The 21,496-nt window shown below is 40.0% G+C and overlaps 1 protein-coding gene across 1 annotated transcript; it reads right to left on the bottom strand.

Annotated features, from left to right (window-relative positions):
• Positions 1-32: 32 nt before the first annotated feature.
• On the bottom strand, positions 33-21,273 carry cry2 (cryptochrome circadian regulator 2). Its single transcript, XM_023397398.2, has 13 exons — positions 20,969-21,273; positions 17,765-17,873; positions 11,671-11,813; positions 9,530-9,714; positions 8,798-8,886; positions 7,559-7,699; positions 7,319-7,444; positions 6,429-6,614; positions 6,147-6,298; positions 5,771-5,973; positions 4,394-4,474; positions 3,694-4,259; positions 33-2,708 (listed from the first exon to the last, which is right to left on the bottom strand). The coding sequence occupies exons 1-12, from the start codon at positions 21,124-21,126 to the stop codon at positions 3,700-3,702; spliced, it is 2,133 nt and encodes a 710-aa protein (XP_023253166.1). The 5' UTR covers positions 21,127-21,273; the 3' UTR covers positions 33-2,708; positions 3,694-3,699.
• Positions 21,274-21,496: the final 223 nt, after the last annotated feature.

The raw sequence follows: 21,496 nt of genomic DNA, 5'->3' as shown, positions 1-21,496 counted from the left end.
CGAACAGAAAGAAAACACACCCTGAACTCCCATTTCAATCACAATTCCTTCGGCAATTTTAATGAAAATAAACTCTTTTTGTACAATACAAAACAAATAAATATCCATGTAGCCAACAGCTCGCAGACAGACCTCCGGCCCTGTGGGGCATCATACTGTTGTTAGTTGGAATGTGCAGTAAAACACAAGCATCTGATTAGGGCTTGTGTTGTGTTCAGGGTAAGTGGGAAGTGTGAGCTTTTCTGACCTGTGGTTAGGCAAGTGTAGAGGAAGAGGCTGGACTGATTTGTCCTTTCACCTTCTTGTTTTCAAACCTCACAGCTCCCACTTGTCCTGAACACCAACAGTAAGACACGTCCCACTGGCTACGAGGTTTGCCTTTAAAAATCTATGATCCCTCTTTGGGGAAACTTTGACCCATCCAGGCAGCAATGAGGGGGTTTCACAAAGTCAGGCTGTTACTATGGCTTACTGATTACTTTCCACTGAGAGTTAAAGTTGGATTAAAAAGAATTGCATTTAAACATATAAAATCACATTTGTATCTTTTTTTTAGTGTCCAGTTTTGGTTTGAAGGGCATCAAAAACTGATGTTAAAACATGATGATCACACCTGAAAAGAAAAATATGTGGTTCCTCCAGAAATAACCTTATGTGGTTGATATGATTCCATGTTTTGAACCTCAGTGAAAAACCCATTAACAAATGTACATCTTTCTTTTTGTAAAGGATAAAAATTCAGTATAAACTACTTTCACCCAATTTTATGACAAAATATGAAATATTTTATTTGTCAACATTATAATTTACTGCTAACAAGAGTGAATCTGTAGAATCTTGTGCATGTTATTGCTGAAACTAATAGTCAATTAATCAATTAGTTGGTTGACAGAGAATTAATCTGCTGATTTTGATAATTCGGGTGATTTTTCAAGCAAAAATAGGAAAACATTTGCTTTCCTGAAGTGAGGATTTACTGCTTCTCTTTTTATGACAGTAAACTGAATATCTTTGCCCCAGACTGTTGTATGGTGCTTAGTGACCCTGAGAAATGATAATGGCCAGATTTCACTATTTTGTGAAATGTTACTGAATAATTGTTAGTAAATACATTTTTTAATAATTGGCAGTTTGCGAGAATATGAAAATATTTAATTTGCAGCCCTAGTAAATTTACCATGTACAGAATTTCCTGCATCTACCGCCCTCTAGTGGATGCTTCCAGTAAGAAACTTCCAGGCAGAAACAAGGTACAAGCCTTTATGAAACCCCCTAAATCACACCATTAGTAAACAGACAGGTTATGGTTTTTACATGTTTTATCACAAACTCTGTTACACGTATGGGGAGAACAACACGTGAGTTTTTCTCTACATTCTTTCCACACAAGCAGCATTTTCAATTGCCAGAGAAAAATATGGCAAATGCAAAAAAAACAACTTTTTTTTGGTCTCGCAGACTTACCTTCATTATCCCCTGTGCCACAGCTACAGTGCCTATTATAATTCATTTGTCTTATTAAATTTACATGATTTCAATTAGCAATCTGCTATACCTTTAGAGATGTGTGACCCTCCAAAACAGACAGGGTATTTATGATTTAGGGTGGACTACAAAAAAAAAGTTCCCTAATTCACTTCATCGCTGCTGCTAGCAAAAAGACATTTTCCAAAACATTCACATCGGGCATTTACATATTAACATGTAGCTTTCTGTTCGTTTTAATGTGGTAAAGTCAGAACATGAAGAGAAATACCCTCCATCTCCCTGGAGCTAGACATAAACAAGAGCATTCTCCATCACTGTTCTCAATATAAATTATTGTCTCCTAAAGCAGGCCCAAAATGAACACAACTGTACAGTGAGGGGAACTACAACATAAAATGATGATTTAATACAGTTCACTGAAGGTCAGTAAATCTGTCTGAAGCTCTAGCAGTGCTCCTGCCTGCCTCTAAGTAAGAACCATAGTCAGGTTTTGGCCTGGACAGGACCCAGGATCTGTTTCTGACCCTCACTCTGGGACTCTGTTATTAACCCACCACTTATTAAATCCCACAGACTCCTACTATACAAAATCATTACAGCAATATGCCAAAATACACTGCTTTATCAAATGACTTTATGAGTCAGTTTTCCTTCCCAGATCGTAGAACAGAGCGCAGAGCGAGTCTGCTGTACAGACAGGAGACAGTGTGACGTTCAGACTCCTGCACTACCTTTTTCTAAGAAGAGGACAGTTGTAGAAGCGGCAGGACAAGCGGAGGTGCTACTGCGGACAGCCACACTATGTCGTCTGGGTTCAACTTGGATATGTATATAAAGATTTGCAGTACATTATGTTGCTCCTTATTAGCTGTGTGTGTGTCAGAGATGGAACTGTACAAGAGAAGATTACTCATCACTCATCTTGAGAACTTTAGGATTATAACCTTCATTTCCTCAAATAAGAATTATTTGCTTAATCATTTACAGTCACTGTGGACTGGTTCTGTTCTAACATGTCATTTCCATGAGCTTATTTAATTGCTTGTCCAGACAATATTTTCTTTTGACTGGAGTAAATGTGAGTAAGATGCTTTTGTACTGCTTCCACTTGTGTTGTATATATGCTTATGCATGTACAGTATGTATGTTGTCCGCATGTTCATGTCACTGTTCCTTGTATGTCGTTATGTGTCCAGTTGTCCAGCGTGGATGTGAGACACCTGAAAGAGACACCAGAGCAGAAAACACTGTGTTAGCCTCTAACACAGAACCAGCTCTGATAATCCAGCAATTACACTACATGTCATTTATCAGGCAATGCACCAAACTCATCCCTCACACTGAACTCTCACGTGTGACTGAGATTTTTGTTGAGATACTTAGGAGCTGTAGCCTTTTTATTTGCTGACTTAACGCCTGGTCACAACAGAAAATGCAACCTGCGGGGCTTGTTGGTGAGCCACTACTGTATGTACAGTATTGTGAGCTATCTGCTCACTTATACCATGCTTGCCCGTCAAGCTAGTTTGTAGACTGCCAGTTAGCTAGCTTTTTAAATGGTTTCAGTTATATAGACATATAAAAAAAAAAGCTAGCAAGCACACTATCTATTTTCATATTCTCAAAGATGTGGATGCTACACAGCAGAATATTCCTCTTGTAACCACGGTGATAAGATGGCGTTCACAGTGAATCCTCGGGAGAAATTAATGCTTTCAAGAGGACAAAACTCTTAAATTTCCTCCTTGGTGAATATCAAGGAAGAGAGAGCTGTACAATTGACACAGTAAACGCCATGTTGGTGAAATTTTATGGATGATACTCTGATGTCCCGTTCCCATGAAGGCAGCATGGAGCTGACAGAAACACTGAAGTAAATAGTCGTTGCTCGGGAAACAATTAACCTAGTGACATTGGTATAAACTGGTTTTTATGTTGCAGACCACAGAGTTTCAACTCTTCAATCATGAATCTTTGGTGTAAAGTCACCTTAAGCCTTTTTTTTAGCAGCCAGCAACAGTTTAGTATCAGCTTCTCCAGAAACCAGTAACCCCACTAAAATGAGTTTATATTATCAGGTACTGTATGTCCAAAGAAATACCTTAAACCTGGCAATGTTGCCATAGTAACAATCACACCCTATAGAAAATGTTTTGTACATCATTTCTCCTTCTACACACACAATAAAGATGCTGTATATTGTACCTTGTATCACTGCTGAAGTCCTGCTAGTTTTTCAGAAGTCTCCTCTTCCATTCTCTCCTCATCCGGCTCGACATCTTCCTCCATCCTCTTATCCCCTCCTGTGTCGTCCCTCTCCTCTTCCTCCGCTCTTCTCTCTCCCTCCCTGCCTGATGGAGTGCAGATCTGTCGCCCTCGCTGCCTCTGGCTGCGACGCACTTTGCGGGCGAGGCTTTTCCTCTTCGGGAAAGTCTGAGCCAGGGTCAAAACTGGACTGGAGGATGAGGACAAGGTGGGACATGAGGAGGATGGAGAGGAGGGTTTTGACCTTGACAGAGAGCCCTGGATTGGTGTTGAAGCTAGGGATGGAGAGGCTGCTAGGGACAGGGGGTGGTTGGCAGATGTAGATGTTACAGCTGCAGAGGCCTGTGTGTGTGAAAAGGTGCAGGGTGTCTGGAATGGGCGACAGTTCAGTGTGTCCTCCAGGTCTGGATGTAGGGCAAAGGTGGAGGATGCACAGACTGTGGACGAATCAGGAGCTGTAGAGCAGCCAGCTGCTTCATTGTCCACAGGATCTCTGGGAGGAGAGTCTAAGGAAACATGAGAAATAACAAACACATGTTGTGTAGTTTGACTGTGACACATGAGCCTCAGTAATAATTATGGGACATTTTCTAGATCCTTGATGGGAAAATACGAGTCTCGCTTTTGCGTTTCCTCCTACCAGGGCCACTGCTGGTCTGGGACTCATCGGTCATTGGTGGCTCTGCCTCTTCCTGAATCGTTGGTACTGATGCCAGTAAACCTGACACACACACACACACACGCACACACACACATACACACACACGCACGCGCGTGCACACACACGCACACAAACACACACAAACACACATAAATTCACTGTGATATAATTCTACCTACCATGGTATCTATACAAAAGTGCTACATTGACTTCAAGTCCTAAAACCACAAATCTGTGAAAAAAAAAATTACAAAAAAATATCTCCCTCTCACCCCCACGTGGGGGGTGGCGGTGTGTGTCTTCGTCAAGTTTAGGTCCTGGGAGTTTGAGGGTTCTGCGCAGTATCTTAGACTACATCCACACTACTACGTTTTCATTTTGAAAAGCATCTCTTTTGCTACGTTTTGGCCTCCCGTCCACACTGCTCCGACGTTTTTGAGAACAGAAAACTGGACTTATGGAAACGCTGCTGACCCTGTTTGAGTTTGAAAACTCCGGGGGTTGTTGTTGTTTGGACGGGCGAAAACAGAGACCTGTGGAAACAATGACACTGACACCTATGGTCTCTCCCTGATTGGGTCTGATTAGCCTCGACTACTGGTGGTGAATACAACATGGATAATGAAATACGAGTGTTACTGACCTTGTTGTCTTTGCTAGCGGCTGTTGAGGAATTAAATTCTGCATTTTAACGCTACAACTGTCTTTGCTGTTGCTCTTTTGTTGTATTCTTTGCAAATTATCAACTGCAGAGGAGACAATCTGCTTCAACATTTAACATAACTGATCACAGGGAAAGTCAGAGATCACAGAGGACTGTCTTCTTAAGGCCAGGAACACAATGGTTGCATGGCGTGTCCGTGGCGGCTGCGTGGCACGATCTACAGATCCTGTGTTTCACCCAACATATCAGCAACATTACATAACACTGACACCTTCTGGCGTGAGCTGCAGCAGTTCAGCAATGCGTAACAACGCAGGCAGAGTGGTCATGCCGTAACTCCAAGCAGAAGCACCTTCCATGTTTTCAATGGATTACATCCGCCTGTGTTTTCTCCTGCTCAGACAAACTCATCAGCAGAGGATCACAGGCTTCAGACCTCACCACAATTCAGGAGAGAGAACAAAACTTGCCGCACATCAGTAAGATGAGTAGCTAATGTTTGTATAGTAAGGAGAATGGCTCACTGGTCCTTCTGTGGTTGTACTGTCTCTGTTTGACCATTAGAAAGATAAACTATTCTAGCTGATCCAAATCAAACTGTTCATGAAAGTTTGCTGTGTTGCCTATGCCCCTTTAAAACAATGGTAGATTTGGTGATAACAGTAACAGAAATGTGTTGTCAGTTGACTTACTGAGTCCTCTGTAATGGGAGAGTTGCTGGTAAACTTGTTTCATCCTTTCAATGTTGAGCCTGCTGCCCTCTGCGTGGTTGATCATGGGTTTGGGATAATCCACTCCCACCACACAGTTGGCTGCCTTCTGGACCGGCTCTGGGGCGTTCCATGGCTCGTAGATGTACCGGTTCGGGTAGTCCTTTAAGATGGGGATGTAACGCCTGCAGGAAATTTCAAAAGAAAATCATTTGAACTTCCTTTCTGCTGACACTTCAAAGCAGATCCAGTTGTTTTATTGCTGAGCATACAGCTTAATAACATGGAGGGAACAAAAAAAGAGTAATATTAAGTAACGTGGTGGGAGATACTGAAGGAGCACCAGTTTAAAGTCTACCTAATGTAGTCTCCTGATGGGTCAGTTCTCCTTCCAAAGCCGACAGGACAATAGCAGTGGAAGAACTGCTGGAAGAAGGCACTGCAGGACAGCCACATCCAGCTGCCAGCGTTTACACTCCAGTCTGCATCCAGCAGCAGCTCCTCAAACACCTGCAGGGACACACAGATAAAACAATCTACATCATGTAGATCATGTACATCACTGCTGACAGGTGTTCTCCATCGGTCAAGACACCAGGTCCATGTTTGAGACTAAACAAAAAAAACTGGTCCGTCATACCTTCATGCCGCTCTCCCAGCTGATCCACAGGTCTCCCCTAGTGAGGAAACAGGCCACAGCGTGTCGCGCTAAGTGGTGGATCCAGCCCTCCTGTCTCAGCTGGGTCATGATGGCGTCAATCCAGGGAAAACCGGTCCGACCCTCCGCCCACTTGGCCAGTGCTTCTGGATTCTGGTCCCATGGGATCTGGACACAAATACATGACATGGGAGAGTGATATCAACTATATACTCTTCTTTCTCTCCACAGGAGACACATTCTTTTTCTATCTCTACCTCTATCTCATTCTCTATCTCTATCTCTAACTCTCAACAATCAGCCCTTACATGTACATGATGTGGGCACTTGTGCTAGTTGATACACTGCACAGGTTTTCATTCAGCTGTCACCTGAACAATTTCAATAATCAGTGACTGAATTCCACACTTCTGTGAGTTTTCTTTTACCAATGCATGAGTAGCATCATCGTAATCACTAATCACTATTCTTTTCAATAGGTTTGAGGGGGCAGTATGTGTCCTGTTGTCTCAGCTGTCTTCTCAGAATTGAGAAAAGTGTTCATGTCTGCACAGTTTACTCAAAAGATCAACGGTCTGTGTCTGAATGGCACAAGTGTGAATTTAAAAGGGTAGACAAGAGGCCTCGATATTATCATGTAGCAAAGACTAACTGTAGAATAGTGTTGACAGACAGTAGACACACACTTTTGTATGTGTTGTATGTAGAGTATTTACACTTCAAACTCAGTTAACAGATGAACCACATATGTATAAGACAGTTGCTGGCCACAGCACTGACAATGTTATGAGCAGAAATAATGGTCGGTTCATAAGTTTCCTCTTTGTTGAGTGTGAACTTCTTCTTTTGGGCAGAGTAGTGTGAAGACCCACCTGGACACAGATGGGGTTCCCCTCCATGCGGTCAAAGTTTGGGTTGTTGGTGGCAGCTGTGTAGAAAAACTCCCTCCATAACAACTGGCCGAACAGGGACAGAGGAGGACTGCAGCGCTTACGGAGCTGATGGAGAGAGCGAGAGCGAGGACGGTCAAAGAGAGCAGTGAATTATCAAAGCTGTCAGAGAACAGAGGAAACAGCAGTGGGTGTTTGTATGGCTGATATGTCTGATTGTACCTTCATGTACAGCTCTCTGAGGTTGTAGTACAGAACCCTACAGGACAGACAGCCAAAGCGCAGGTAGGGGCTGAGGCCGGTAGGACTGGCATACAGAGAGCATGTGTTGACCCGAGGGTGCTCAAGGTTGGCCACCCACACCTATACACAAAGACACAGTGAGGATGTTCAAGTGATCATCTGAGATATCATGTCATTTTTCCCAATTAGAATGTTGTTGATTATATATCTTTACTCAGGAATATTAAATGACCTTAAATTCTCAAATAGTTGCCTTTGATTTGATTTTTGTTATTTGCACACATAAAATATAAAATATATTTCATATCTTTTTATAAAATGGATGTGCAGGTGAGGTAAGAAACTAGGGCTTATGTTAAACCTCACCTCAACGTAATTTTGATAATTCAAAATGAAAAAAAAGAAAGAAAACTAATTAAATTATAATCATAATATAGTAATAATGATAGTGATAAAAAAAAATTGAAAACAAACAAGTCAAAAGAAACATCAAAGACAACACAATATACACATTAAAAGAGATATAAATATTTAAATTAATCCATCAACCAGAAATACAAAGAAAATGAAATACAAAAACAAACACACAATTAGTTTAGGAATTTTCAGGTACAGAAATATTGTTGGAAAGATTCTGGTTGATTTCTGTTCCGTAAACTCACCCTGTGAATAAAAAATACATTATAGGGCGTTTATATTAAAAATGCAGAAGCAGATGGCTCCTTGGACTTTGAAAAGGTGGCTAACAAATTAATTTACCACAACTGCAGACTGGCCTTCAATTGAAATTTTTATTATAATTTCTTTATAAAATTTTTATTTTTATAATAGAGACAAGCTTTTTCCCCATTCCCAATTTAAGACCATCTTATATTTTATTAAGAAGCCTCTCTGTTTTAATTTGCTGTTTATGTTGTTTGCTGTTAATGCAAAAGCAACAGTTTACCAATGTTGACCTGATGTCTTGATGAATTCCCGTTGATTTAACTTTTCAACAAGAACTTTGAGTCAGATTCAAATCTATCTTCAAAATAGAGGAGATGTATCATCCTGTGACAGCATGAATGACAACAAGCTTGTGTGCCAACAACTCAAACTGAAACAAAACCAGTGAATAAGGTTGTAACCATAGTAGTGGACCGACCGATTTAGTATTAAACAATGAAAGCAAATTTGAAATATTATGGATTGGACCAGTAACATCAGCTTCTGCTTTACCTTCTTATCCAGGTGTTTGTTGAGTCTGTCCAAGGCCTCTGATTCGCCTCCCCGCCACACAGCTTGAGGTAAACCCTCCGTCCTGAAACCTGGACACACATTTACACACAGAGACGAGGTTAAAAACAAAGCAGCTACAACTTAATGAATCAAAGCCAAGTGCCAACTGTTCTAAGTGAGTAAGTAAAGTTTATTCAAATTGCATTTTTGCTTCACAGAGCCAAAAACTCTTAAGATCAGTCGACATACATACAAACACACAACACAGAGATACAATAACGCATCCAATAAAATACATAGGAAAGCTGAGCCATATACTGAGCCATAAACAACTCAAATAATGTGGTATTTTAATGTGACTATTAAAAACTGTATGTCTAATAAGATTTGACTAAGGACAGTTGTGTGCTTCAACAGATAAATACAGTAATTGAATGACTGAAATGTAATCATGAATTTGATCTTCATACAGAAGAGACACTAGAACTTCAGTTAATCTGGTGATATACACAGACAGTGTGTTAGGCCACAAGTACTCAGTTACACACAGTATCACAGAATTAACTGTCAAATCAAATCAAACCAAACCAAGCCTAATAAATCTAATCACATCCTCTCTCTTAACTGACCTCAGTACACCCAGAGAACAACACAATGTAAAGCTACAGTGCTCATCAGCATCAAGAGTGCTACAGCTGTCATGTTCATCCATAGAAATGTAACGATGTGTACCTAGTTCTTCCAGTGAAGGTATACTGTAGAGCTGGTCGTGGTTGTCGGCTATTTTAGTGTGACATTTTTCCATCTGCTGCTGGGTGATAGGAAGCAGAGGTCTCCTAGGCAACTCCAGTCGGCTCACAATGGTCTGAAACCGCTTAAAGGTCAGCGGAGGACTGTTGTTGTTCATCTCTATTATCCTGTGATCAATACACAAAAGACAGAAAGGTTAAGGTTAGAATTACTGTATATACAGCAGAACTTATGTAACAGGTCCTGTCAGTGACGAAGCTCTGTTGAAATATCCTAAGCACATGTACAAAATTTATAAAATATAATTATATAAAAGGTAAAAGTTGGACTTAATTAAGTCTTTTCTAGATTTCTGTCTACATCAGCTTTAAATATAATGAATTTTTGCCCAGCTGTGAGTGCTTCTGACCTGATAGTGGTGCTAAGTTCAGGGTTTATTAGGGGTTAACAGATCATTAGAACCTATACTCTGAGAACTGTGAATATTTACAGCAAAATTCATGATAAACTGGCCGGTAGGTGTTGTGATATTCCTCGACTAACAGGGTGGAATGAAGGGAAAACAGACAGACCAAGAGCCCACATCCAGCTGTACCCTGCTGTGCTCGACTGTAGCACAGTTTAAACAGCTGAAATGCATTTAAGAGTAACCGAAAAACACTTTTACCCAAAACCATCACTGAACTATTCTGTCATCAGTCTTTAGTAAAATAGGCCTCTTTTGTATTTCAGCCTCAATGATTGCTTCTCAGGTTGTTTTGTCTGTGCAGCTGAGAGTGAAGCTTTGTATTTATAGTTTCTGTCTTATACAACTTGTCTATATCTGTGAAGTCGCTGTGGATCTGTGGTTGGTGGATTTGCAGCCGGGGCTGCTTCCTATTGGTTGGTTTACTGTGACTACTAGCACAGTAAGCTGAGCACATGTTTACAACTACACCCTGCAGCTGAGCGTGCACACGCCCAAAGCTTAACTCCCTCCTGCCACTCGACACAGTATTCTTACGCACACGGGCCATTAATGCTCTGTTTCATTACATAATACAGTGCTGTAACACTGTGTTGGTCTGAATGCTCTCCATGTAGAAGGCAAAACCCAACAAGGCTTGAATGTGGAGAGACTCCCTCCACTCTGACTCATTCTGCCACCTGGTCCCAGCACAGGCACAGGGGTGTGACCTGCAGTAATATGAGAAGACCCCCGGAGGTCTCTGCTGCATGTGATGCAAATAAAATAAAAACACTCTTTAGTGCTTTATTAAATCATTTTGCTTAAAACCTAATTTCAACAGTTCTCGATCTTAAGGGCTTGTGTCATTGTTTTTGCAGGTTTTAGACCATTCACTCCAAATCAGATTATTCATAACTGATTTCAGATGATAGAAATACAATTTGATTAAAAAATACTCACATACTGAGACAGCTAGAACAGCTGAGTAACAGCAGAAGTAAGGGTGTGGCAATATACCGGTACTGACGATAACCATATTTAAAAAGTGAAATATTGATATTGTGTTAATAACACATGGCAATATTGTGTTGGCATCTTGTTGCCTTTTCACTGTTCATTAAGTGTAATTGTTCTTTTTGTACACTTTTGTACAGTTGTAGTTACAGCCTCTCACCACCTCCCTACAATTGGCTTTGAGTCTAATTAATCTGTGAAAAAGAGACAAAATAGACAATAAACGACAATAAAGTTAAAGATAGAAGAAGATACATTTGACTGATAGCATTATTATTTCTTTTTTTCCAGATTGTCTACAGATATCGCGATAATATCGTTATTGTGAATTCTTTTGGCCATGGTGAAAATCTGATATTGTGACAGCCCTGAGCAGAAGTTGGGGCTCAACACTCCAATAAGGGCAACTGCAGGGGGTGGCAGGGAGATATCCCCAACTGCCTACTGCCCGCTCACTGGGAGATGTACTGGTAGGTGGCGAAACATCAGTTAATGGTGGTTCCAGCTGTATAGCACATGATTTCTAGTTAAGGAGCTAAAACCTCCAAACACACTGGTATGGGCCTATACAGTGTAAGATCTGTGTATATGCAGGTGTGACAGATGTCAGTGTCTATGTCGACCAAACACAATGAAAAATAAGAGTGTATGTGCTACTAACCTATCCAGGTTGTAGAGGGTGTGTGAGTTCCTGACAATCGTCTCCACTCCAAACTCTTGGGCCATCTTGATAATGGCCCCATCCCTCTCCTTCCCATAAGGCTCTGGGTCATACTCAAATGTTAACCTGGTCACTTTCCACTCCTGCAGCAAAGCAGAGAAAGAAAAACAGACACAGAGCAAATTAATATTAATGAGAGAAGACAAAGAATTTGACAAGAGCAAGGCAAGAGCAGACTGTGCAGCAGGGCTGAGAGCTACAACTATGTTCAAACCAAACATGGAACAACACAGACTGTGTTGGGATTCAACATGGTTCTCAGCACGTGTTTTCTGTAATCCAGTTCATCAAGGTGCACCTTTGGACATTAAAACCAGGCTGCAGTTTGTACAATACATCCATTGAAGAAGCAGTTTTAAACACAGTAACTTTGGACGGTTTGGGTTGTTTTCTCACCTGTAGTTTGGTTCAGTTGGTCCAAACCAAGTAAAATAAAAAGATATTTTGATGTCTTTTAGTTCTGCACTATGGTAAAATGAATTCAAATAATAGCACATCAGCTTAAAAACTCAATAAAAAGTGTAGCTTCAGTTTCCCCTTTTCTTCTTTTTTTGTTCACTGTTTCACATCTCAACTGTTCATAACCATTTTTACAATAAATGATCTCAACACATCTTAACAATAGAACAGCGTTAACAACTCCTTTTCTCTTTCTTTCCGTCTTATATCCCACTCATTTCTCCAACTGTTGCCTCTCGTGTATATAAAAAGCTCTGGCCTCGTCTCTCCCCTCTGTGTGTATCTCACGCACTGACTCGAGCTGCAGTGATTGGCTGAGTTACCGGTGCTTCTAAGGCTAGAGAGGCTGCGCCGGTTAAAATGGAAACGCTCCGTCAAAATGTAATAATTCTCAATAATTTATAGCTTTTAGGTCTGGTTCCAGTTGAGATGGCGTCTGGGTCCACCTATTAGTGACCTCTAGACTATGACTATGAACTTTGACTGGGCTGCCTCATTTTTTTCAAATCACAAAAAAAACTGCTTCCACTGGGAACAAGACCAAGATATTCCTTTTCAAGCTGCCTTGCCACACCAGCCCAAACAAACAAACCTAACTGGGCACACACACCAAAGTTTGTTTGCATGAAAACAACCTAAGAGTAAGAACTTCGGTAAAAAGTATTTTCTAAAGGCTCATAATGAAGGCTGGGAGAAAGATGTTGTGACAGTATCCTCATCATCATTATCTGCTCTAATTCATTACCTGCCAAGACAGTATGACTGATATTGTTTTTTCCTGGTGTGTGTGTATGTCATCATGGCAAAATGAGGCCCTGGAGACAGCTACTGTAGTGGGAACTACAACAGAGGTGGTTTTGAGAACTTTGGCAGGTGTTTATATGTCTGTCTGTCTGTCTGTGGACAGATTTTGTCAATATAATAGCATCACAACTGTGCAAGATACAGTCATGAAACCTTATATATGTGTAGTTGATATCAAAGTGAAGACGGCGTTTGAAGATGGGTGTGGTGTAGTTTAGCATGAAAGGACCACAGGCAGTTGAAAGTCAAACACATCCCAAGAAAACACACACAAGATCAGGTCATTCACATTTTCATTCCAATCAAACTCTGCAGTAGCACAATTAACTGTCTGATATGATGTGTAAAATGGCAGAGCTGTTGTTGTTGACTGTCTGTTTGGTCGAAAGGAAAACCTGCAGGCTCTTGGGTTTCCATAGCATTTGATGTAAAATTAGCCGTGCATTATGTAACGGCTGCGGCTGTATAGAGGTGGAGAGCGCCTGATTTGCTCCTCCCACCCTGGAACTAAATCCTCCCGGGAATCTCCTCATAAATATTAACATAGTCTGCAGCTGCTTTAATATGAATCGGTGCTTTAAGATCATGTACAGCACGACCATCTGTGAAGTGTTAACTGTATTTGGTGTAACTGGCCTGAAAATCAATGCAACTGATGCTGCTCAGTCATAAAAACAAAAATAAAGATGTCTCTTGACTTGACTACAGTGATTATCACTCGCTAATGTCAATTAAAAAAAAAGGACAGTGTTCATTTCATCACTGTTACTGCATGTGTGGATACAGGTACAATAAAGTCCATTTCTGAACACATAAATAATTGTTCTGTGAACCACCTGAACAACAGAAAAAGACAAATCTCTTCTTCATGTACACCTCCACCAACCAGTGAAGTTGCAGGAAATATGATCACAATTTCCTGTTCCTGAGTTACAGCATTGAATAATGACCAGAGGTGTTTTGTAGAACATGTTGATGTCACAGTGAAGTTGACCATTGACTTATTGCATATAAAATGTCATCACTTCATTTTGTCTTTATAGATATGAGTTAAATTGTGTCATAATTAGTGAATGAATGTGTGAGTTATGGCCAAAAAGGTGTTTTGTGAGGTCACAGTGACCTTGAACTTTGACCTTGGACCACCAAATTCTAATCAGTTCATTCTTGAATCCAAATGAATGTTTGTGCCAAATTTGAAGAAGTTCCCTCAAAGCATTACCAAGATATCACATTCGCAACATAATGCCTCTGACCCTGCCTGTGTTACTATCACTATCTGGTCGTGGTCGGACGGACAGCTCTCTCTATGGTCATTTTTTGTGTTTAATAGTCAGGACTGGAGCATTAACTTCAGTTTACCGGTTCACTTATTTTCTTGAACTGTGGTCCATAGTAGATTTACATTGTTTCAGCCTCAAAACTAATGCCAACACAAACAGCTCCAACAACCTCAAACCGCTACATTAAAGATAATTACCTCAAATTACAGGCAACATGCTGATCCTGGCTGTGAGACGTTACTACACTGTTAGCCTACAGGCAGATGTTACATTGCTTCAACATGATTCAAAACAAACACACGAGTGACAAGTTTATATTGTTTCTACTGCCACAAGTCGTGAGGTGAGGGTGAGGTGGAAAGACATAACTTTTCATTTTACTGTTTAGTCGTCATGCATATGGCTGGTCTGAATACTGTGACTGCAAACACCTACCCCACAACATCAAAAGCCCCCCACTGAGTGAGCAGTAGCCTGGGCAGGGGAGACTATTCAAGCAATGCAACAGGCGGTTAGTGAGTTACCCAACATGCAGGGTTACAGACTAACTTTTCAACTGGTGTCATTGGTGCTGCCAACTTTCTCAGCTGGTCGCAGCCTATTTTTGTGACTCTTTCACTATGTTATAAGCAGTGCTGAACTTGAACACCATTTCATTTTCCTCCATTGAGCGATTACTCTCATCTAACCACTAATTTGTTAGAACTAAGTGTTTCGGGTGATGCATTGGTCCCTGCAGGTTTTGTGCTTCTTACTGCTGTTTTGCAACTTCAAAGTTTCAAACTTAAACTGTGTTGACCTAGTAACAAGTTTAGAGTTTCCTGCAATGGATGAACCATATTGCCTACAATGCAAGCACAGCATAGCATTCACTTCATACAGCAACAAGAGGTACTAGACTCAGTCGGTCTCTTGCTGCCTCCACCTCAACTGAGCCTGTGAAGAATAAAAACTACTACTTTCAACCACAATGGCTAACGCAGCACCAGAACAGCCTACTGATCATCATGCATTTGTACAAAATGTGACCACATGAGATTTTAACTCACTCTCTCAAAGAATTGTCGCAGTCTGGAGCCATGGTAAAAATATGTCCCACTAACTTTACTAACTGCATCATCTTCACACATGGCTAGTGGCTGGTAGGATTTAACGTAGCCATGTAACAAAAGGTAACAAGTGGCCATCTTTCAATACAGGGCTGGCAAATTAATGAAAGCAATTTGGATGCATCTGGTCATCAGGTCACTATTAGCAGTACTGTATCATTGTGATACAATCCCAGATGTGCTACACTAAGAGATGGTTTATGTAACTTAATGTTCCCAATGCTTCCGCTACATAAAACTGAGTCTGATGTTGGTTTACTTTGTAGCAACAGTAAAAGCTTTATATGAGTCACTGAAAACCACAAGTCCACAAGTCCAACCAAGTCATTTTACTGTATATTTCCTTTGCTACAGTGTATTGCACAATTGACTTTCATAAATTTGTGGTATGTTGTTCTATATGAAGTATTTATCATTCTGTTTTGTTTTGTGTTTGACACGGCTACCCTTAGTTTTGAATCAGTTTTATATGTGAGAAAGCAGGCTAGTATTTTTCTGCAGGGTTCATCTCCTTCCAAGCTTTAGCTCCACTGTTACTCATCTGTATCAACTGTCTCCATTTTATGTATTTTGTTGTCAAAGGAACTGAGCCTGATCCCCCACCCCCGACACACACAGCTGATGGTTTTTGTGCTTTATGAAATTCTTAACCAGGTATGGAGACATTTTAACAGTAGTCTATATTGTTAAGTGTGTTTAAAGGTTCATCAGTGAGGTCATAGTTATATTACAGAAAGCCTAATCAGTGTGACAGCTTTGTGATCATATCATATCATATTGTGGTAGTTCAGATAAATTGAACCTGAATCTTATATTGAGACTGTAAATTGCTGTTATGATAAGTGTGGGTCAACTTGCGACCAGGTGCAGTTTATATACTTTGTGATTAGAATTTCAGATTAGAGCAGATAACCTCAGGGAGCAACGCCTGATACCACACACACACACATCTTATGATTTTTGTGATGAAGGACGATAAAGCCTCCTGATTTTTTATTTGCCACACAACAAGGACATCTACTGTGGGAGTGTTACACATCAATTCACCATGGAGGTGGGCGATCTGATGATCTCATATCATGGCCAATCTTACTTGGCACATCATCTACTTCTCAGATGAATCGTACAGATCGTGTCATTAAAAGTTTCTATATTTAGATATTTAATTGTAAAAGTTCAATCATTGCTAATCAGCCTTTTGTTAACAGTTTAACAGCTAGCTCGCTAACTGTAGCTGGCGATGGCCGTTTTTGTTCTGCTCTGTAGATTCAGTGAGCTTGGTGTAGCGCCAAATGTACCAATTCTTCACCTGAGCAGAACAAGAACCACCTCAACAAAACTCAACTTTCTAATTAAAACACTTAATCTACCTATAGCACCTCATAAATAAATAACAGCGCTGACCAAACAAATACTCCACAAGAACTAAGCAAAAACTGTGATTGGTTGAGACACGGTTTGTAAACAGAAGACAAGCGAGCAGACATACATCCGAAAGAAGCGTCAAAATGGCAGAACGATCCGAATCACAACTTCCAGTCAGGATTGTCACAACAATCGGAAACAGAATGCAGATCATGATAAATCCAATTGATTACAATTCCATCCAAAAAGATCGTCATATAATCTTTTGGCAAGATCGCACCCCCCTATTACACAGTCACCCTCCTAGCACCAAACAGCAGACCTACACAGTTAGCAACGAACTGGTGTAGTGGAGCATTTAGCAGCTAAAGAGCCAGATAATCAAGGGTCAATATTGAACTTTCACAAGATTGCCAAAAACACAATGCAAGTAAACAAAGTAAACAACCAAATCAACTTATTAGATGATGATATGTCACTTTTTGTTCACAACTTTTTTCCGCTGGCCCCAAGTAGCAGGAAAAAAAAGTAGTTACTCCAGATTTTAATAAACCTGTATCAATTTTATTCCAACTCCTAAATTCCCCATAAAGTCCCGCAGAGTTCACCCAATTAAATGTATACATTTCAATACCACATAGAATTCAATGTAATACATGTTTCACTATCATACCAGCTATGGTGAAAACCATGCAGTTATAACTGAGCTGAAAATGGAAAATAGGAATTTTAGCCAGTTTTTATTCTCTTAACATGATTAATATTCCAGACTGGCTTAACATCAATAATAAAAGCAGGGTAAGATTCCTTAAACTACTCACACATTAGATGCTACTGGCAGGCAGGAGTCTATTTCACACACAGCTGTTTTTTTGAGTGAACACAGTAGTCAATAGTTTTCAGGCTTTGTTTCCAAAAGTCATACATCTGTATTATGTGGATCCTTCGGTCAGGAACCTTTGGTGTTTGTGTGGTTTAAGTTTCGAACTGTGACAGAGAGAAATTAGTACAGACCTTAAAGAGCCTTGGGAAAACATCAGTGGGCTGCCCTCTGATAACAAACAATCTTGAGTTGAGCTTCTTCAGACTGCTGTCCAGGTCCTCCAGAGCCTCCAGCAGAAACCTACACACACACACACACACAAAATATAGAAAAGTAATTAGTAAGAAAGATTACTTTCCCACAAGGCAGGAGGGCGCTCAACAGCAATAACATACAAAACCAATTCAGTACAGGACTAAAATGGTGTGGTGTTTTTATTGAAACTGAGCGACAGTAAAGGAATCCATGTTTTATTTTCCTATTTTAGCAAACAAATACTCTGATGTTCTTAACTACTGAACAGATTAAACTAATATTACTCAGCCATTATCTATGATTTTCTGTTTAATTTCATGCAAACCAGTAGTAAGTGGTCTACTGTAAGGATAGGGAGTCGTGTTCATAAGTGTATTTAATAAGGTCATATTTTTTTAATCGTCACCAAAGTAAACATGACAAGTAATCGTGATATCAATTTTAAGTGATACTGACCAGCCCTTGTATGAGCTAAAATCTTCTTATAACAGTTTATTTAACTTTATTACATCACTATATTAATGGCCTATGGTCTACGGACCTCTAAAGTGGGTTTCCTAAAGATAGATTTTTCATTAGCATGGCTTTAGGGCAGACCCAAGGGGTTTTACAGCAAAGATGCTGCTGAAATAAAACTCAGAAAGACTGACTGACAATTGTTTTTGTAAATATGACTAATGATATACATAGTTTAAATAAAAGACAATTTAAATAATTATAAAGTGTATGATTCAAGTTTTACCCATGGACATATGTTTAAAAACAAGTCAACAAGAATAAATCAAAAATAAATCTTTAAAATAAATAAAGAAGAATAAATCAAAAATATAAAATCACAATACATCTCAATCCAGTCTCAATACATATTGAATCAGCATCCAAGTATCATGATAATATTGAATATCAAATATAAGTATACCTTCGGGCCCTAATAAGCAGGGTCCAAACACATTGTTTTGACATGTATGGATTAAACAGCAGTTCACAACAGACAGTGGAGAGAAGCAGGAGAATGAAAACACTGCCTATCTCAAGCCAGATTCAATCCAGTGACCCTACAGTCACAGGGTGTATGTTTTAAAGGACAATCTACATGGAAAGTGTTTAAGGTGTGTTTTTGACATCTATCACTTGGAACAGATGACTTCCTTTCTGTCAAATGTATCAATTCACACTGACTGAAATATGCTTTCTCCCTGTAGACATTGTTGCTGTGTGGTGCTCTTTCTTTTTCTTTTTTTTTTTTTTTAAATCTGCTATGATATATATTTTTTTGCAGTAAGAGAACACATCTATTAACATTAGGTCAGCACAATAGACTGTACTGAGCTAGCACTGATGCTAGCTTACATCAGATTTTACTGTAGCTGACAGTCTAATGTCGAGTGCTGTGGGTTTTTAAGAGACAGTATCTCCCGTGTAGAGAAAACAAATAAGGATGCTTCACAGTGTTAAATATTAATCAAACAACACAGAGAGCAGTCTGAAAAAGTTCTGGGACTTCTAAGGGCTGTTACTGGGATCAGATGAGAATTGTTAGCTACTTCCTAAACACACAGTGCCTGAAAGGGTGTGCTTTATTTATTGTTCCCGTCCTTACTTAATTTATGGACTGACTCATTATTCAAGATGGTGTTTGCATCAGGCAAGGACGGACAATAACAACAACAACAACAACATTGATGATGGCAGTGCTTCCCCTACCTAATGTCTTACACTGTAAGTGAATGATTGAAATATCTTTTTTTACCGTACATGTTGCAATATAAGGCCCCTATAATTATTGAATTATGGAAAAAAAAAAAAGGTTGTCAAAATAATGTGTTAATTTCAAATCATTATTGATAGAAAAATAACATGTAAAAAAAAATTAAAGCTGATTAATCACACTCTATGTTTCCCCTTGACACCATCTGGACAATTCTGTGAGGGATGTCATCTACCACTGTCCGGTCTGTCCGGCTCTCTGGGGATGATGAAATTAACTATTGATTGACTTTGCAATTTCAGTTCAGATGATCGTTTTTGCATTTCATTTTCAAAAAATGTTAAAATGGTAATGATGTAACCCCCCCACAGCGTAACAGACACACTAGAGCTCCTCACTCTTGTCATCGTAATAAAAAAGTCAGAGTCAGCTGGACCTGCTCAGCCTCCTCATACCTGCCACAGAGCATAACCAGATGTTATCTGCAGTGCACCTGTGTGGCGGCATCTGCATTCGTTGTGTTTCTCCACTCATTTATTCAACTTTTTCCTTTAATATGACACCTGTCTGTTTATTATCCGTATTGGTGGATTCATTGTTTTTTTGCACAGTGTACGTTATCTTTACTATATGCACATAAGCTAGCACAGTAACGCGTTTGTTATAAAATTGACTAAGTCAACAATCCGTGTTTACCAATTACAACAATTAACATTGACCCTAATATTGCTACTATATGGACATTTTAAGGTTATGTAGTTTACCTACTGTGACCTACATGCATCAGATTTAACTTGGTCTTTTCAGCTTTGCATGCTACTGTTTAAATGTTTCTGGAGATATGCACCACATCTGACCACAGCGTCGCTTAGCTTGTCGGCGACAAAGGTGAACGAAACACAGCAAAACACTCCACATACTTCATGAATCCCAAATCATATACTACAACTTTACATTTACATAATTCATGTTGTTATTACCATGACCTTCTTTCAGTCTTTTCCACCAAACTGCAGCAGGGTAAGCTGAGCAGTAGTGACCAGAGTGGACCTCTTCTTTCTGTACTTTATGTAGCCTTGCCAGAAACGTTAACGTTAGCTTTACAGTTTGTGTGTAACAAACCAGTGGACAGTACCGACTCCATGAAATAAGCTCCTCTTCTAAGTGAGAACACTTTACAAACGACGATAACATTAAACTGTTTGTGCCATCCATGGCTGTTGGTATGTCATCCTCTCCATTTTAAGCTAGTGCTAGCTAACTGACGTGGAGAGGAGGCCCGGGCCTGAACTCACAGCGCAGCACAAGCGCTTTATGAGGTAATGAATCATACAAATGGCGACGTGATAAACTGTGTTCACATAACACGTAATGTTCAACCAACGTTTAGTGTAACTTAAACGTGCTACAAATGGAGTTAGCGTTAACTTACCTCCATCGGTTGATTCCCACGTTAGCGGCGCCAGCAAACCACGGGTCTAGGATATAAACACAGCGCACTGTATCTGCTCCATTGAGGGCCTCCTGCAACGCCGGATTATCGTGCAACCGCAGACATTTACGAAACCAGTGCACTGAATTCACCACCATTGTTACTTCTTATTCCATCGTTAGACAAAATTACAGGAGGACCAGTTGAAATGAAGCCAAAAATGCTGTAACAGTCCCGGGGACGGAGATTCCCAAGAAACTTTACTAGCTGTCAAAGGAAAGCCAACACCAAGGGGGCGTGGCCAATACAGAGTGGGAGTGGCTCAACTGGTCAGCTGTGGGATGGACCAAGATTGTTAGAAACTCAGTTATTGCACCGCCATGATCATAATACCTACAGGATGGAAAATATTCATAGTCATAGAAAGGTTCGCTACCAGAAGTGCATAAATGACTTTTTTAATTATATTTCCTTAAGTGGAAATTTAGAGTTATGAATTACAATCCTGAGTCAATGATTGCTGCATCC

This window comes from Seriola lalandi, unplaced genomic scaffold (genome assembly GCF_002814215.2).
Source record: "Seriola lalandi dorsalis isolate HSWRI2012SDOR001 ecotype SW California unplaced genomic scaffold, Sedor1 jcf7180002055008, whole genome shotgun sequence".
NCBI classification, from domain to species: Eukaryota; Metazoa; Chordata; class Actinopteri; order Carangiformes; family Carangidae; genus Seriola; species Seriola lalandi.
Note: the sequence above shows the minus strand (reverse complement) of the source record. Positions and strands in the feature narration are given on the sequence as shown.

What these genes read in the sequence shown, in the direction of transcription:
- cry2 (XM_023397398.2), bottom strand. Translation starts at nt 21,126, where the DNA reads ATGGTGGTGAATTCAGTGCACTGGTTTCGTAAATGTCTGCGGTTGCAC. An exon ending in ACCCTCTACAACCTGGATAG is followed by an intron (nt 9,715 to 11,670) that starts GTTAGTAGCACA and finishes TATTGATCACAG; the next exon opens with GATAATAGAGATGAACAACA. An exon ending in ACCTTCACTGGAAGAACTAG is followed by an intron (nt 8,887 to 9,529) that starts GTACACATCGTT and finishes ATGTGTGTCCAG; the next exon opens with GTTTCAGGACGGAGGGTTTA.